Genomic DNA, 19,897 nt, shown 5'->3' on the forward strand with positions numbered 1-19,897 from the left:
CTTACTTCCGACCCCAGCCTGCTTAAGTTCATACTGAGACATTAAAAACAGTAAGGAAGTCAGAACACAGGGGTTAGCAATGCACTTGGGATTCGATGAAGAGGTAACTCTACCCGTTCAGGGACTTCTCAGGTAGTGTCATTCCTGCGTGTTCAATTGCATTTGTGAAACAATAACAAATCGCGAATTAACATCCAAATGAGTGCTAGCTTGTCGCTGTTGCATGCTTACCACAGCTTGCACAACAGAGATGCAAATGCGAAATTCAGCCTGAGTTATAAAAGGAAGAAAGTTGAACTGTGAAGGACAAAAAAAAAAAAAAATATGCTGGAAAAGGCACTGTCCTCCTTCTCCGCTTGGGGTATTAAGCAGCTATGCCACCGGAGACTTGTAAAGAAAGAGAGAACAGGGCACGAGTAACACACGCTCAGACCAAGCACACCAATACTCACATGCTATAATGTTTCCATAGCGGTTCTTTGTTCTGTTTTGATCCTTCTTAGCGACATCCCAAGAAGCTGACTGCCCCTCAAAGAAACTCTATAAATAAAAATGTTCCGAAAGAAAACATTCTGACCATTAATTTATCTCCAAAAATAACAGTTTAAAAGAACTGCCCTATATAAAGCAAGCTCAGCTTTACTTGTCTGCTCTGGTCACCCAGACGGCACCACGGTACAGAAATATCTCTAGAGAAGAAGGGAGGCTCTCTCCCTCTGACTGCTACGGGTCAATGGGCAAGTCACTGAGGGACTCCAGAGGGATTTCAAATCCTGGAATCGCCGGAAGGCAAAACTTGCTCAGACATCCTTGCTATGGAGGAACAACAGTAAGCTGAGAAAACGCAGGGAGACCGATCACCCTTCTTACAAGACATCATAATGTATAGCCTGTTTACTACAGCATTACATTGCTTTCCTCATATTGCTTAGTAAAATGGCTTTTCTTCCTACAGAGCCATCAGGAAGCCTCCTTGGCCAATGTTTATTGTTCATGTTGTTTTTCCTCATATCCCTCCCTCTGGCCACTAGCAAAATTATTCTACATTTTTGAACTCTTCTTAAGAGTCTGATCTCTCAGTAGTGATAGAAGCATGTTTTATTCCTCCTTGGGTTTTTCTTCATTGCCCGCAGATATTTTACAGCTGTTGCAGGTCTATGCTATTCTTTCCTTCCAGATGTTCTCTTATCCTGACCTGGGTAAGTTAGCTCCAGAAAGTACAGAGTAGCCATGGAAACAAAACTTTAATGCATGCTCAGAAGCCCAAGCCAGGGCAAAGATGTCATATAAGGTAACAGAAGAAGTAGCAAGTAGGAAAACACCTGATGTGGCATCAGGAACCACCACCCCCCCAGCAGCGGTTGACACTTGAGCTTAGCCCTGAAGTTAGGCAGAGCATAATGAAGCGTAATTAAGTAAAAGAGAGGAAAAGAGAATAATATTCTTTTAAAAACCACACATTTATTTATTCCAGTTATGTTACAGTAGAGACAGCTGCAGAAAGGAGAGAAGGTTGAAAACTGAGTCAGAAGAGATTAGAGAAAACTCATTTTAAACCTAGCTGTATTGCGTGCAACCTTGGCAGTCCCATTCCCATCTTTACCGTGTGTCCTGCCTGATATTCTAATTCCAAAGAATCACAACAGATTCAGAGATCGGAAGTGAAATGAAGCTGTACTCATCATCTACCTTCAGTGCCGGGAATTTTTTGCTTCCATTTTAACATTAAAGTTGTAAGTAGACATGCTCAGGCAGGTCTAATTAGAACTTCAAGAAGTTCCTACCCTTGGCATGTCTTTACTGCTTCTCAGCTGGAGTTTAGTCCCAGTATTGCCCTACTGAGATGCTATAATAAATCATGAGAGTGCTTCCAGTCAGTGCTTCTTGCAAAACCAGCCAGGTTAAATCTTTACTTTAACCTAATCCAGGAGATTCGCACTGTAGATGGCTCAGAAAACTCACATAACTGATTACAGCATTTCAACTAAGAAGCAGCAACAAAGAGGTGGTAACTTCTTACAATAAATCAAAATGATTCAGCAGGGCATGTCTTCTTATGCCCTAAAGAATACAGACAGTGTTTTTTCCAGACACTTGTAATGGCACAACCATTGGACTCCACTCACTATTTCACTTTTGGGTTACATATATAGGAATCTTATGCCTGCTTATCTTTATCTGTTTTTCACTTAAACCCGTGACGTTTAGTTGCATCCTTTTACAATGCAATGCAAACAAAAGGCTGCACCTTTCAAAGGGATTTTTCCTAGCAAAAACCCACCACTGAAGATCTCACCTCATACTCCTCTTTAAATCCATAGCTGTCAGAGGTCTTCATTAGGTTAATATGCTGCAGCAGATCAGCCACTCTGATGGCAGGGTGCAGCTGCCCAGTCTGGTATGGGGACTCTGTGCCTTCACAAAGGTAACGAGGAACATCCAGGAGCCGGCTGGACTCTGCTGTTGCACTGTGATTTTCATCTGTGTTCACAAGAAATCAATGCATTAAGTACCTGCGGGGCAATAACACCGGCTGCTATACATATCAACATCTATTTTCAACCTCTTCCTTCAAAAACATGTCTAATTTCTGAGAACGCAAAGTACTTACTCTCCAGCACATAAATACTGTGAAGTACATAAAGGAATTTAACTGCAAACACATACAAAAGTTTGCAATCCTTCATCCTGCAATAAAGATGTCTGAAGGGCATTTTATTTGAAGCTACAAAACTTTATGACATTAATGTACTTGGGAACACCAGCCTCTATCACCCAAAGTAACTTTTTTAATGGCTAATAGGTATCAACAGCAATACTACACCTTAAACAATAAATTAGAATAACTCTGTAGTGGTATCGGCACATCATTTGTCTAAGGCCAACAAACAGTAAATTGAGATCCCAGTAAAAAAGAGAAGCAATTATGCTACCACTTCAGAACACCACCTCCATTTGGGAAGATGAATCAGCACTTGAGAGTGGTCATTTTCACTCAGGTCTTTCAGCAGCGAAATGAAACTGTTGAGTCTGCTCATTTCAGCCACAGTTTTTGCTCTGTATAAACAAAGAAGTCTCCTCTAATGCCCTATGCTACACCAATCCTCTTATCAAAACTGAATGTCAAAGCTGCATGAATTTATTGCATTTTGTCAATCCCTTCTGTGAAATAGGTTGTTGTTTGTTTTTTTAAAAATTATCAAGCAGCAGTTCAAATGAATTTACTATTGTTGCCCAGAGAAGCTGTGGCTGCCCCCTCCCTGGAAGTGTTCAAGGCCAGGTTGGATGGGGCTTTGGGCAACGTGGTCTAGTGGAGGGTGTCCCTGCCCATGGCAGGGGGGTTGGAACTAGATGGGCTTTGAGGTCCCTTCCTACCCAAACTGCTCTATGATTCTATAAACATTCTTACTGAAACCTTTTTGGAAAGTAGCTACCAAAATGAGAAGTGGGTAGCAGGCCCCTCTTCCACTTCTTTGAAATCAGTTTACCATTTTCCTTGCAAAGGATCCAGATTAGGAAGTAAAACACTCTAGGAAAAAAATGAACACCCCAAGGGTTGGACTGTCTACAATTCCACCAAAATGCAAATCCCGTTAATGCCTTCTGAAATGAGATCTCCTAGTAAGAAGCCCAATTCTTTGAACTGTCACACAAGTTGCTAATTTCAGTACATTTATGCCTCACTAAACTGCCTAATAATGTGAGTGACATGCAGCAGTCACTTTTTATTGTAGTGTTACCCACATTAAATCATACACATTTCAAAGCACCTCAGGATTTGCAGTTTTCCCCATTCCTTGCAGTATACTTACCAGTAATAGGCACTTTAACCCATTGAAGCAGCAAAAAACAATGAGTGAACAGAACATAAGAAATTTATTTCAGGACTACATTAGAAAATGACTAAAAGAAAATGACATTAAAAGTTGTTAAAGCTTCACAATAGGTAACAATGAAAGCTGTTTTAGAAATATAAGGGCCACATTATTATGCCATCAATGCAATGATAGGGACTTGAGAAAAGCAAAACTGTCATACTAACTTAGTGCTAATGTACACAGAATGGAGAGTAGCATTAATAATCCATACATGAAGAAAAAGAAACCTAGTACAGCTAAAAAGTAATAAGGGCTTCATACAAAATAACATACTCTATAATTTAGAGCCCATAAAATTTTGCTCATTTCTAAAGAAAACAGAGGAAAACTGTTTCGTGATGCTGGGCCAAGCAAGGGCTATATGGAGGTGGATGGAGTAGGCCAAATGATCCAGTTCCAAAGCAACAAGTTTACAGGTACCCACCCCTTCTACACGGTGTGCCCAAAAGCTTTTCTACTTCTATTTCAGTCCGCACAATGAAAAATACTACCTCTTTCAACTAGCACTGCTTTGCTTATACCAGGAAACTATCATGTCCAAAATATTATTAACAGTAGATGGAAATACAGACAGGAACTATTAAACTGTTCTTCAATTAATTCCTTGTCCTCGCTGTTCACAGCTGCCCGAATCTGTGTCTACCACAACGTAGTGGCAACACATTGACCTTTGGAATATGCTTATAGCCTAAATGAGCTATTAGGAATAGCTTGACAAGTATCACCAGACAGTATCTACGTAGCTTGTAAGCATCTGAAATAAAGCTAAATGAGACGAGATGATCTTAGAAGAATTTCAGGAAAAGACTCATCTTCTCTAAGTCCACTGATCTAATTTTGGTAAGTATTCAGAATTACTGAGCCTAGCCCTCTGCTCTTTCAGGCAGCGGTGCTATTTCACCACCCCTCATAAGCTTCTTAAACCATCTGGTTAGGTTTTCTTGGGCCCAAAGTGGAAGGCTCCAGCATGTAACTGCTCTGATGGTCATAAACTCTCTAAGACACTACTGTAGTCAAAAGAATGGCATTTGCAACATCATCAAAAGGAAATGGGCAGAATATGACCTGATAAATCTCCCACATGGTGAGTATACCCAATTGACAAAGACCAAAGACTACTCACAAATAGTGATGTGCTGTCATTCTCAGAGGACACTTTACATGAAGATCTGCAAAGGCTCCTCCTGGGTATACCTTCTACCAATATTTTTACTCACAACTTGCATAATGGGATAGAAAATACCCTGACAGTATGGGCAGAGGGCACTGAGTGGTAACGCACCAGAAGCACTTCACAAGTACAGGGTCAGATTTCAAAGTTATCTTGATTATTTGGGAGACAATGCAAAAATCCACAAGGTGAATTAAACACTGAATGCAACATAGTGTGTGCAGGAAAGGGAAGTCAAATACGTAACTACGAAATGGAGTAATGGACTGGGCAACGATAACTGGGATTTTAGCAGGTAACTCAATACAAGTCAGCAACACAAGCGCGTAAAAAGGAGAAAATACAATTCAGGTAGCAGTAACACTGCAAATAGGGCATGGGGTTATTTACTGCACTCAGCTCAGCACTGAGATTTCTTCTAAGAACTGTACCTGATTTGGGGCACCACAATTAAAAGATTTCACCTAAGAGTTGGAAAGTCTTCAGAGGAAAAGAATGGTAAGAAGTTTAGAAAACATCACCTACAAGACGATGAGTGAAAGAACTGGGTTTAACTCAACTAGAAGAGAGACAATCGATCGAGGACACGTGAGCCTTTCAATGGGTAAAAGACTGTTTTGAAAGGACAGGAGTGTGTCATTTCTCCGTATTTTCTATGAATCAAAAGGAAATGGGTTCAATTTACAGCAATGAGGATGTAGTCTAGATTAGTCTAGTTAGGAAAAACTAGGAGTGTGCAGTAATAATACTCAGTAGTAACACCCAGTTAGTAGTAACTAAGAAAATTGAGCTTTGGGTCCCAAATAATACTAATATGGATCTGAACTTTATTTTTATTTAGGAGAAACAAGGCACTGGAGCATGCCACTGCAAGAGTTCTTCACTACAATTTCTTCAAACACAATAGACAATCAATTGCCAGAAAGAGTCTATACTATACTATAATGTCCCATCTCAAAACAGAGGAGGGATTAAATTGCCTCCAGGTCCCTTTAAGCTTTACTTCTAGGAATCTAATTTTCAACCTCAGTTTATATTCATATCCACTTCCTGATATTTCTCTTTTATCCTAAAATGACCTCAGCAACTGACTGAAACTCAAAACTGCACATTGTGTTTATCAAACCAAGAACTCAGGTACAAATTATACTTTTATCTTTCTATTTACAAAAACCCCACTCTAAAACATGCATTCAGCATTAGATGCAACACAGAAGTAAGCAGCCTGGCCACTCCCAGCATCTGTTCATCTTTTTGCAGTAAGTACAAAGTTGAAAACCTGACTAGTTAAGGTCAATTGAAATACGTAATTCATATAGGTATACAGGAATATCTGTATAGAACCTAACAACTTGTTGGCTGTTCTTGGATATTTCAGAAGTTTTCCCCCTTTCTACTTTTCTTTTCATTCCTGTTATTTTCTTAAAAAAATCGAGCTTTGGGTGTCAAATAATGCTAACATGGATCTGCACTTTATTTTTACTTATCTCTTAAGAGAGTTCTAGTTTCACATATCATTTCATTGGAACTCAGTTTGAATGGTCTGGGGAGAAAATATTTTCCATTTACCTATCTCCTCATTTACTCTTCAGTTAGCACTGACTAGGAATCACTCCTTAATGAGAACATAAAATAAATTTTATTCTAAAAGCAGTGTCAGTTTAATTCTGAATTGATAAAGTGAGTGTAGAGTTATTTTCTGACAACAGCATAGCTAGCTTTTACATAAAACGAGCTGTTTCAACGTTCAACCATGCAAAGAGACAAAACTCATGCAGGAATGGATAATGAAGGACTAGGGTCCTCACCTAACACAGCTGTCGGCACAAGTGGATCATTGGGCACTGTAGGAAAACAAAGCTCATGAAGAAATACATTACCCTCAATTTGTGTATTTTTAAGAATAAAAACAATATACTTCAGAGTATAACCAAGTGATAACTAAACCCCATTAATTTTGTTACAACAGAAAAACAGAATGACTATATAGTTCCAGAAAGCATTCTGAATAAAAGAGGAATGAAAGGTAGTGATTTTGGACTTCAGAAATGTAATGAAAAAGGCTAAGAGATTCTTACTGAAATGAAATAAAGAAGACATTACATGCAATTTAGTTTTTGAAAAGGCTCCTCCTTCACTATTGTTCCTTTGCTTCACAATAAAGGCTCACTTTCATAGATCCAACTCCTTTTCTTTTAAGCCCAGCCTCTCATGTAATACTTGAATAGCTCATCTCAAAATAAAATGGTATTTCGTTAAAGTCTTCCAGGTAATTGAAAAAAAAAAGCATATTTAGAGTTAATAGCTTTTTTTTGTGTGCAATGTCGAAGATATTGCTCTTAGTGAGTATAGGAAAATCACAGATACACAGATGCAGACGTCTGAATAGAATTCATAGAATTTTATCATTCGTTATCACAACTAGAACCATGCAAAGACAAATGCGCTGTTTTGGACAGAAATGGCAGAATCCAGAATTTGGCTTTGTTCCAATCTGGAACAAACAATGAAAACATCATATCTCTGTGACAAAATTGAGCTCCAGTTCTCAAGCAATCTGCCTTAAATTTTGTCACATAGTAGGAAACCCCAGAAGCTTGGAAGGTGTTTTGCCCTAGAACAGACAATGGTCAGGAGAACCGAATCCTCCAACAACCAAAAATTCACATACCTAGCTAGGATGCTAGAAAACCATGACATCAAACTTCTCTGCCAACCAACCAGGACAGCTGTCATTGCTGGGGCTTATGGGCTCTTGGCTTCCCGTTAGTCCATCTGGAAGGCTGCCCACATGCCTGGCAGCCCCGGGTCAATAACAGCCATGTAGGTTCCTGATGGATACTTTACCTGGGATCCACCATAACTTAGTCCAAATTGAAGTGTCTTTGCAAACCTGCCTCCACAAATGTCAATGCCAATAAGACATCAAACTTTGGAGAATTTCCAAACAGTTCCAGCCAAAACTGTGCACAAAACCTCACAGGCTGATACCAAACTCCCATTTATAATTGGTTATGAGACACTTAAAAAATTAGCACTCTGCAGTTTGGTAAGTTTCAATAAACTGAGCAATAAGCCCTCCTCCAAAATTCATTTCCCTTATAAGAGCCGGGAAAGAACTTAACAGCCTTCAGGGATGTATTTTGCTGAAGCATGGTAAGCAGTATGGGAGGCAGGAGAAGGGAGATGAAGTGCCATTCCCAAAAGACAGCAATTCAGAAGCAGCTCGGGCTGCTCAGATCAGTTTAAAGCCAAGCCACAAGTACATGTGGCTGTGAGAAAGTCAGGTTCCCACCAGCTCCATGGCAGAATTGTGTCCCTTCGGCAACTTACACACTAGTTTTGAGATAGTCGGAGTCTGCCAGTGGAGTATCTTGCTTTTGCACAAGGCATAGTGGAGATGCTGGGAGGCAAGCGTGCTGGACAGTGGGAGCTATAATCCAGACACTTAGCAGTCAGAAACCCAAACTGCCAAACTTTGTCAAAATCAGACAGTTGGCAAGTCTACAAAAAAGCAATACAAATATAGAGCAAATTTGCAGATATATTAACAAGCTTGTTCCTAAACTTCACAAACAGCAATGAAAATTGTCAATGTTTCCTTCTGTTATAACGTCCTTACTGCCAAAAGAAAGAAATTAATTTGGACCTCACATTATTATTCGTTACAGACATGGTGTTACGCAGTAATAATTTAACATGTTGGTATTAAATATCCTCATGAGGGAAAACTCAATTTCAGATTTTAATTGAGATACTCTAGAAGTGCAGTATTTTCCCTAGAACAAGTATCAATGCATACTGAAAGTACATGAAAATATTTAAATAATTTGCCACATACTAATAAGGATAACATACAAACATCCCTACTCCAACTTTGGGTTTACCAGTGTTTCTAGAAAACCTGGAGCTTAACAATTTTCCTTAAAAAGCAGAATTGCCTTCTACAATTCACCTACACTCCAGAGTATCTATCACTGTTGTACTTACATCTGGGGCTGAAGTTATGAGAGTCCATAAATGTGATTGAAAGGGGATCCTCTGCATGCAGGGTGCTCTGGTCAGCGTAACTCCTATCCATCGCGTTCACCATGTGTGTCATCTCCTGGCGGGTGGTCCCCATGGCATCCTTGCGCTTCTTTGCAAGTTTGCTGCCCAGCCAAAAAAAAAAACCCAAACCACCTTAATATTTGATGAACCTTGATGTCTACAGCAATAATTACCTATAATCCCAAGTGACTGAAAAGTTTGGCTGATTTTCCTGTGTACGCCTTTTCCAGCGTGAAATTGATAAAACTGCTATGAAGGAGTCACGATCATGTGTTTTCTGTACACACAGAAATGCTCTAATAGAAGTGCTAACTTCTGTATCCTGGTAATATTTTTTTTTCCTGCAGAGTAATTACACTAATATAAACAAATTAGAGAATATAATTACATTTTAACTGAAATGATAAATAAGAGGCATCTGTGCATGCAGTTTTATCAACCATCTCCATTTAAATCTGTGTTTTGATTTTATAAATGGATAATTCATTCCCCTTGCTTGCCTTGTTAGGAAGAAATCATTTAACCTTCCAAATTACTTTGTTAGTAAAAAATCTATGAAACAACAAAAGAAACATAATTATTCAATATGGATTCATATTACCTTTTATGTTAAAAGCTGTTCTTCACATTCAGTACACAAGATACAACATGATACCACACTTTATTCCTGACACTGAATTTTGTTTTTTTAAAAAATAAACAAAACCCACCTCAGCACTCTACCCTTCATGGAATTTGGGAACATCTTAAATTTTGACATTAACAGTCTTAACACTCTGAATATATCAGTGTTAAATCATTAGCAACCTCTTCTGTACAAATAAACCCTCAAAATTAACAGACAATGCCCTTAAAGTGCATGCTTTGGACATATCTCTCAATTATTTCCTTTTGATGAAGAACTGGAAGTCATTTTTCACTGCCTCCAGAAGTCAGATGGAAGCAGACAATCTATTTTAATTATCACTTAAAACCTACTACTTTTAAAGCATATATCTCAAGTAGTAGGAAGCATGCAGAGCAGCATGAAGTGCACCTTGGAACCTGTGACATACATTAGACTGTTATGAAATCTCACTCTTTTCTCCCTGATTTCATCTGAAGCTCTGACTGCAATACAATAGATAACCAACCTGCTTATTTGGATAAATCTGACACCACGTGGGAGAGACACAATCATCACTGAAAATACTAGGTTCTTGAAAATGTATGTTTAAAACACAGCTTAGCTTCACGAGCTTTTTCTGCATAAAATATCATCAAATATCCTGTTAACTGTTTAGATAGTAGTTATCTTACATTTCTCTGAATAAAAGGACTGCCTGCTCTTCCTCTATTCTCTGATAACTTTTAATATTTTGTGCCGTACTCCAACAGTAGACAAAAAGAATATTAGTGTAAATTATCCATCCATTTACTTGTTAAGTCCTGGGAACATCCACCAGAAAGGACCTACAGCACTCTCTAGGGCAGGAAGCACTTCATGCTTCTGCATATTCAAGTACATGTTAGAGGATTGTTTCTGAAGTTAATAGTCTCAGTTCACAATAAGGGGCCACAAAGTAGGCTATAGGTGGACAAAGCGCTCCTGAGAATAACAAAGATTCTTTCACTGATCAGATTCATCTCCCTAGTTTGTTCCCCCCTCTCCCTTTTTTTTCCCCACTGACAGGTAGACTGGTTGGAAAATTACTACTCAATAACCCCCTCGCTACAAAAATCCCAAAGGTGGTTTCTAAACCTATCGTTTTTTCACCAAACCCTTGTGGTGTACATGAGTGTTCTGTGTACATTGGTTGCTCAATGAAAACTAAAAGAACAGTGACAGTTGGATGTCCCCCCTAAAATGCTTTATTTTATACATTTACTCCACACATTCCTATTTACTTAAGAAAATTTGGGTTAAATGATACTCTGATCGAACAAATGAAGACCATCAGAACTTCCAGAAGCGAAACTGCTTGAGCTTTATAACTGGTTCTCAATACTATCGAAGCTTACACAAAACTGGCATTTCTAGTTCAGACTGGTTTTTAAGTTTCAAAGCCTTTGAGATAGTATCCATACACTGAAGATCGCCTTTTTCTAATGCCACCTCAGAAATGGAACAAAAAGACTAGTATACATCACCTCTTGATTATATCAAGCCCTTCTTTGAAGCATCATTTTGTAACAAAACTTGCTAGCTATGCTAAATAAATCAACAGCTATCCAAGCTTTCAAGTTATTAGCTTATTACAGTAGCTATTTTCTAATTCTTATGCTCTGCTTCAACTCCTAAAAAGGCCCATTGTGTTGTAGCTGCCGGGAAATGGGAGGACAGCTATACTGTTCAACAGCTCCTGGCTCCCTCGGGGTTTAACTTCTTCCTTTTGCTTTCCTTTTTTTCCTTCCCTCACTCGGCTAAAGGCAATCTCTACTTCAGAAGAGTTAAGTAAATCGTTGTGTTAAAGTACTTGAGGCTGACAGAAAGTGTAAATGATTCTTATTATCTGCTGAAGGATCCAGTTGGGTGAACCTGCGCAGGTGGGTGCGTCGGTGGGAGCTGGAGGGGAAAAGTGCTCCATCATAGGATGAAACTGTGTGGTTAATTATCTTGAGCTGAAGCAATTATTATTTAACAAGGAAATTATAATTTGTCACAATAAACTGGAGAATGGCAGTTAGCTAAGCCAGCTTAGCTTATTTTTTTTTATTTTTAAGTTTGTTTAAAGAAGTCAACTAATCTGCTTAAAAATGCGGAAGGGCATCATTATCAGACACGACTCATTCATCAAAGCACTCGAGTGCATTCTTAGATCCTCTCTGAAGTCAAGGGCTTTATGCATTTATTTAGAATTAAGAATGTGTGTAACTGCTTTGTTCAATCACAGCCAAAACTGCTGCAGCCTTCACAAAAACTCATTTGGTCAATGCATATAAAAAAAAGTCAATTTTGCTTCAACGAAGCAAAACTTTATGCAAACCAATGTCATCAAGTAAGATCCATGCTTTACAATGTGTATGCAAAGCCCCTTACAAGCAACAAAAAATATTTCTGTTAAAACAAAAAAGGTTGGTACCGCTGAGGCCAACGTGTTGCTCTGCCATTTGTAGGGCAGAGACCTATTTATAAAGGTCTGGCATCTGCCTACGATGTGCGTAAGAAAAGTGGTGCACAGGATCACTCCTGAACTGATACGCTAAGAACGAACAATTTGTGATTTACAAGCACAGTTCTCTAGCTAGGAAATGGGAAAAGAGGTTTTTTTCCTCAGTGTGATGTGTTGCTGTGAATCATAATGCAAATTAAATTATGATTACAATAAACCAAAATGATAGTTATGGGAAAAACTTTAGCAAAAAGCAAAAGTCTCAATATACAGTTAGAAATACAATATCCCTTTAAAAAAAACAAGGTAAGAGTAGCAGAAACAATGATCCAAGCAATTTTTCAAGCCTGAGAATAAAGAAAGGTAACTATCAATAAAACTTTAGGAAAATTATAAACATTGGTTTTCTTTTTTAAAAAGGGATACTGCATCTTTAAAACATGTAAAATAGTAAGTCACCCGTATTCTACTTACAGATAGTAGGAGTAAGAATAGTAGCTCCTCCTGGCAAGCAAATCACAGACAGTGGAAAAAGAGAAGCAATGGTGAATGAAAAGCGTGACTCTGTCACATTCAATAAAGCAGAGAAATGTGCGTTTAAAAAAAAAATTGAAAAATTCATGTTTCTTTGGTTAGCATTTCAACTTGCTCATGCACAAACTAGCTTTACTTTGCCATGCAATTAAAAAAAAAATACACTAGCATATAAAAATGATTTGTTTTTTAGAAAGATCACTTGAGAAAATTACATGCTGAGATTTCATTTATTGCCAAAAAATTTGAAAATTAAATGGATTGTGTATTTTCAACATGCAGTTCAGCATAATATAATGATTACCACCTAGATGTCATGACAAATGAACAGCTGTGTACAAATCTTGTGCAGTAAATATGCTTTTTACTTTTCAGTTACAAAAACTAAAGATTGCATTAATAAATACATTTAATCAGAAAACAAATTTCATGTCATTCATTTTAACATCTTTATCGGTACACAGGTGTATACATATATGTTTGTATGCATACTATATGTAGCTATATGAGTACACACATTTTAAAGAATACACGTTTACCACAGATATGTGTGTACTGACATATATACCACACATTTCCTGAATGCAAACATATGTTTTCTATTTTAAAATCTTAACAATTGGAAATGCTGATGTAGTCATGCTGAGCATTAAAAATATGGAAGGTAAACAAATGGAAGGAAATGAAGGACATTTGGAAACAGTCCAACAATGACTTAGGAAATACAAATGGCATTGCTTGTTAAAGATGCAGTATCCCTTTTCTTAGCTGGTTTGATTACTCCAGTAAAACTCCGTAAGAGCTGTTAAGAGCTTCATTCAGGAAAACTTCAATTTGTACAAAATGATCAGGCAAAGCCTAAAACATCTCAAGCTTGTGAACAAAACTGCTTAGTACTCCATTTTTTAATAAAATGTAATGCTGCATTTAATCAGATTGAGATAGCGATGGCTGTGCATATGATTTAATAAACCAATGAAAATGCAGAAACCATTGTTTAATTGACTTTTCTGTGTATTAAGCTGTGGTCAATTCAGGTACCAAAAGGGATACTACATAATGATCACTGAATATGTACACTACAGAAGATGACTCAAACAGATTGGTTTTCAGTCCCACCACAACTAAGTGAAGTGTGTTTATGTACGTCTGAATGTGTCGGGGGTTTTACAGCTGTTCCTGGCTTCATTACGTGAATTGCCCTGATTCACTAGGTGGACTGAATTAACTCAGGTATACAAGGGTTTTCTACGCTTTTTGTAAGAAACCTTGACTAAAGCTGGTATTAAAAAAACCCTGCCCACTTTCCCTAAGCAGGGGGGAGGGAATGGCACACCTATAACACGCGATAGACAACCAATTAAACTATCATGATGAAAAATTGCCAAACATTAAAGATTCGTTAAACAGGTTAATTTCTCACCTATTTTGAATACAAAATCGTACAGGAGTTTAGAAATGTTATATGCTTTAGAATGATGATCAAGTATCATTCCTAAGAGGGTACTGCCTTCACAGGTTCAGAGAAGGGAAGGGGGGAAAGGGGGAAATTTTAAAGTATCATTTCACGGACATGATTAACTTACTTTCATCAAACAATTCAACACTGAAAGTATAAGTCTAAAAGGACTCTGAATGCAAGAGGTAAAAAGGATAGGAAAAATGAACACGTCGAATTTTAAGCTTTTTTTTTTTTTTTTTTTTTTTGTGTGTGTTACCTGCAAAACTAGCCAATCCCATCTGGAAGTGACTGACATTATATAGTGGTAGACAGTTTCTCTCTCTCTCACACACACACATGCACACACACACGGAGTCTTCTATTATGCATAAAAGGGGGCCACTGTAACACGCACTGAGAAGATGATGCTCCCCCAGCACATATCTTGTAATAATGTTACAAAATAGAGATTTCTTCTGGAAAGCTGAAAAACAACTTTTTTTTGTTTTTCAAAAGTTGTGTAAATAAAGAAAATTGGCTGACTGTATGTCTTTTTTGCAGATGATGAGTTGGACCTTTTGCACGTGTGTTAATTCTCAACCACAGAGGTAAACAACAGAGAAAAGTAAAAGCACTTTTGGGAAAAATCACATATGTAGCTAACTAACACAGAACACTATAAGCATACCTAATGTTTCTAATGCAGACGTTTCTTCTCCAAGTTATATATCTCCAGGGATAATTGTAAAGAGGCAATAAATTAAAAAGATCTAATGCAAACCAGTAATTATAACATATAGAATGATCTTAGGTACAGTTTTAATTTTTTTTTCTTAATCTTTAAAAATAATAGCAAGCTGTATTTTAGAGGAACATTTGCAACATTTACAAATACGCTTTTCATTATGACTTCTGCAAAGGCAAAGGAACGCAATGCACAAACCACTGGAAGACAAAGGTCTCATTCTACCCAAGAGAAATCAGCTTGTGCCCTGCAAAAGGGGACCCGCCAGGCACGGGGTGCACAGAAAGACAGGAATTGGTTTCAATGCCATAACTACAGATTTATAGAGCCATATTATCAACTTTTATGCCATGTTAAAAGAGTTGCAACCACTGGGGAGTCAAGACTTTTAAAAACTGACCGAGCAATAGAGTAACACAATTCACTACAGGTAGGAGCGTTTGGATGCAGATTTAGCATTGTACAATGCCAGAAGATGGCGATATTGCTTACTGTCTAAGAAAGCACTGAAAAAATTAAAATTCATTCAAATTAATACACTTTTAAACAATTTCATGCACTAAGGACTCGCTAGATAATTTTACAGTGATGTGGTATGACTTCTAAGAAAAAACTCCAGGTTTACAAGAGCATAAATAGAGGTATAAAATTACATTATTTTGCAAGTTGGATAACATACAGATACAAATAACTCATTAGAGTTGCATATAGAAAATCAAATTCATTAGGTGATTACAACATGAAAAGTGCAGTAAGCTATTATTTTTTTTCTTTGCTTAAAAAAACCCAGGCTCCATGAATTTCAATTCCACCCATTTTAATATTCTGTACATTCCTCCAACTGCAACTTAAAACTACTTGGAAATAAATATGAGAAAATGCACAGCTATTGGATCGCAAACATAAAGAAATCCTCTCCTTAAATCCATCATAAGAATCACAGCAAAACCAACGTGAAACACAAAGAACTCATCCAAAAACTGATGTGAGCTACTGGTTCTGAAAATTTTTTTTCAAGACCTGTAAAAAATACCCATTTAGTTATTGCTTGATATAGAGAGAAAAAAAGAGAGATCAGCACAGATCATTTTCTTACCTTTTTTTGACGATCAATATGACAACAAGGAGAAGTAGGATGAATACCAGAATTCCAGCACTTATTCCTGCTATTTTCACCACTCGATCTGTTTGTTTAGCTGGATCCGGAATCACCTCAGGTTCTTCTGTTGCTGCTGCTAAATGAATCAAAAAAGAAGTTGCTTAAATGTGTAAGCACTAGAGACAAGAAAATCACCATTGGTGATAATTTTCAAATATGTATGTGTTTTAATACAGTATTCAGAACATAGATACATGCATCGTGTTTATACATTTACCCATACGTATAGAGACACACTATAAATTTCAACCTATGTGCCATACATTTGCAACACCAAGTATATGACCATTTATCTGTGTATGAATGTGCATATATATGTATATAACTTCACATGTACAGAAGTGTATATGCATCTGGATTTCCAAAGAAGTTACTGTATTACAAAGCAGAAGACAAAGCAGTGACAATCTATCAACTAAATCACCATTATTTCCTTTAATGTTATTTTTTCAGATATTAAATATGGAATATTTAACAGTGACTAGCGAGATTAGGTTAACTCACAAACAGTACATTAAACTCTCTTCCCAAGCCGCAGCCAGCACCCTAAACTCCAGTTCTCCTTCACCCAATTTCAGTCCACCTTTGTATATTAATTCACCTGCATTCTACTGGGAATTTTGTTTCTCCAAATAAGGCCGTCCACAAAGCCAAGCCTAAAGTCAGCAGTAGTTTTATTTCTGTTTATAGGCCCTGAAAAAAAAAATATCGCTGTTCTACACAGAGATAAAACCACTCTGTAACACAGAGTGGGCTGAGGCCACAGGTTACAGCAGAGAGGAAAGCAGAATATATATATGAAAGCGCACAGCCATTCAGTCTGCACCTCTTTGCATCACAGCCTGGCGTGTAAAGTATCAGGAACACGGGGTTTTTCAGCCTGGCAAAAATATCAAAAAATATAAATAGGTTTCAGCCAGGGGTAAAATCCCATGAGGTGTTTACTTGTAAAACAGGAAACGGCTCTTCAGTTCTCTAGTTCTTACTTTCTCAGGCTGCGGCTTAGCACTTTGCCTCTCCCCTGCTCCCAGGCACGGATGGGTATGCGTGCTTGCTTTCTCTCTCCCTGACCCTTCTTCTCTCGCTCTCCACTTGGCATGCAGCAGATGCCACTTAACCTCTCCCCCCTCACTGCGGCTGCATCTGGAGTAGTTACAAGCTCTTGGTATCATCATGCCTATGTCCTTACACAAAAAACGTCCTTTACTCTGAAACTAGAAGGCTTCTCAACAGACCACCTAAACAAGCAGAACAAAAAATGAGGTGAAGCCATAACAGTGAAAGACTATCACTCCCCCAAAAATCTGCTCTGTGGTCCTTTCAGAAAGCCAGTGTAGTCAGCACCAGGGATAACTGGTATCTAATACGTTCTGGTTTTAACCATGTTACTCAGACCATTTCTATTTGGGTTCCATGTGCAGGAACCCATATTGTCTTTTGAGGGAAGGGTCATGCTGATGCTTAAAATCACTCTTTACTACTTGTTTCTGTAACCTCCATCTCAGCAGTATCTGAACCACTTACTAACAGCTTACCCTCAGAACAACCTTCTGAGTTAGGAACGTGCTCTCTTCCAGACACCCATGCGAGAGCTAGGCAGACAGTGAGAGATCTGGCTGTGCTTTAATCATAAAATGTAATCATCATCATCATCAGACTTCATCATCATAATCATCTCTCTCCCCTACAGCTTGAACTCTGTCTGCTGAGAAATACTAAATACTTCCTCCTTTGTGTAAATACATGCCTGTATGCACATTTGCATACATAACCTACGTGGACTCAATACTATATATTTTGTTTGTATTATGTGTGCTGTTGAGGTGTCTAGGGGTAAGAGTCAGGATGGGGTAAGTGGTGTGTGTATGTGTAGCTGTGTATACGCAACACATACTCACGCACAAGCTAGAATTAATGCCAGATATGCAGATGATGCTGTCTGACACAGGAAATGACAGGGATGACTTTTGAGGTGGAACTGAAAGAAGAAGGTGTTCAAGATTCTCAAAGCTTAAAATGAATCAACTCCTAATCTGCTATTAGCTGGGCTGGATATGTCAAACACGAATGAACATTAGATAAGCAGTAGAGCCAAAAGGCCAATCAGTAGAGTCAAAAGACCAATCAAAGCTAAACTATAAATGGCTCTACATGCCAACGGGGAAAAAAACCTCATGTGTGCTGTACGGGGTGCTGAGAAACAGCAAGGCCGGGGGAAGGGTAGAGAGGGGGGCATGCAGGAGCAGGATAGTCGCTATGTCTGGAATTGCCATGTATAAAACGTGCGCACAGCTGGGTAGCTCTGACCTTGCAAAGGTAAGAACTACTCAAGCTGCAAAATAACTAAGGCTTGAGCAAGAGATTTAGTTGTGTGGATGGAGATTTAAGGCCAGCTCTTTGAGAGATTTGAAAATACGAATCACAAGGATTGGATGTGACCTGAAGATGCACTTCAAAAGTTGAAGGCTAAAAAATACATCCAGAAGTAGAGGCTTTGAGCCTTGATCAGGACAGTGGTATTTTCACAGGAGTATTAGTCAGAGATGAGAGAGTAGAGGGGAAAAATGAGAGGCCTGTCTCACACTTCCCTGGAGAAAGACAGGACCCTTATTGCTTGATAGAGCAAGCTGCAATATAGGTGCTTCTCAGAGTCATATTTAAAATTATTGCTCGGCCACTCACAATGTTATTTCATTCAGAAGTTACCTTAGAGAAACAACTATAAACTTCTTAGAAAATCTGAAGGAAAGGTGGCCACTCACAATGTTATTTCATTCAGAAGTTACCTTAGAGAAACAACTATAAACTTCTTAGAAAATCTGAAGGAAAGGTTACTGAGGGAGTTTACTTACTCACCTAACTTAGGCACTGGTGTTTTATTACATATTCTGTAAGAAATGATTGAGTTTGGATCACCAGTAACTGTTCAAAATACAACTCTCTGTCCAAGTTTTTAGAACAACAGTGGAAAGCCAGGAGGATATCAACTGCTTGTCCATTTATTCTGGTTTTTTACACTAAGAGGTTTGAAGCAAGAGACAGTAACTCATTCTATGAGCTTTAATGCTACTTACGAGATAAAGCTGGTGCCCACTAGAAATGTACCAGAGAGTCCTAAATTAGTGGAGAAAAATTACATTGAATAGTCAGAGACTACGCAAGCATATAACCAGTGGTTGAGCCTCCTATATCCAAAATGCTAAAATCTATGGGCAAAACGCTACTCCTGTCCCCAGTATCAACAGAAAAATTGCCTTTGACTTAAATGAAGGCAGGATTATGACATGTATGTTTCCTGTAACAGATAATATATGCATTCTCTAGACTAAATGTTACATTTGGGGACTATATGAATTGTATGCAATAAAACGTACTATTTTGAGGAAGCCATTGAAATGTATCATAGAATCATTTAATGAAACTTATGAATTTGAAAGCACTTCATATTATTCGTGTTTCAATTTTGATAGTTCAAAATGTATTGTAATAAGCATGTGTGAGATTACACATACACAACCAAAAGACAAAAACATAGAAATCTTGTGCCAATGTGTTAAACCTATGTGTATAAGTCAGTGTATCCTGGTTGCTGATTGCACAAGGACTAGAGCAGCCAAAGAAATTCTGTTTACTCTGAGAAATTGCTCTTTCTATCCTCTAGACTACAAGACTGTCAGGGTTTTTCTTTCTCTGAAGTGGCTCTTTATCGGCTGAATTGCTGGTTTTGCCAAACAAAGCAACTCAACTAACCAAGGCTTCACCAAGGTCAAATCTTGCCTGACCAACCTAGAGGCCTTCTGTGATGGAGTGACTACATCAGTGGACAA

General features: G+C 38.1%; 1 protein-coding gene across 11 annotated transcripts in view; it reads right to left on the reverse strand.

The window, feature by feature from the left end:
* The window catches only part of PTPRK (protein tyrosine phosphatase receptor type K), a 416,921-nt gene that overhangs the window by 21,516 nt on the left and 375,508 nt on the right, over positions 1–19,897 (reverse strand). For 2 of the 11 annotated variants that reach the window (XM_054820468.1, XM_054820465.1), the window contains exons 14-20: positions 16,008–16,146; positions 14,855–14,896; positions 12,666–12,695; positions 9,040–9,200; positions 6,858–6,893; positions 2,297–2,481; positions 453–540 (exon numbers count right to left, since the gene is read on the reverse strand). In XM_054820468.1, coding sequence (XP_054676443.1) covers positions 453–540; positions 2,297–2,481; positions 6,858–6,893; positions 9,040–9,200; positions 12,666–12,695; positions 14,855–14,896; positions 16,008–16,146 — 681 coding nt within the window. The other 9 variants (XM_054820472.1, XM_054820473.1, XM_054820467.1 and 6 more) reach the window with 8 other exon arrangements.

Source organism: Grus americana, chromosome 3 (assembly GCF_028858705.1).
Source record: "Grus americana isolate bGruAme1 chromosome 3, bGruAme1.mat, whole genome shotgun sequence".
Lineage (NCBI taxonomy): Eukaryota > Metazoa > Chordata > Aves > Gruiformes > Gruidae > Grus > Grus americana.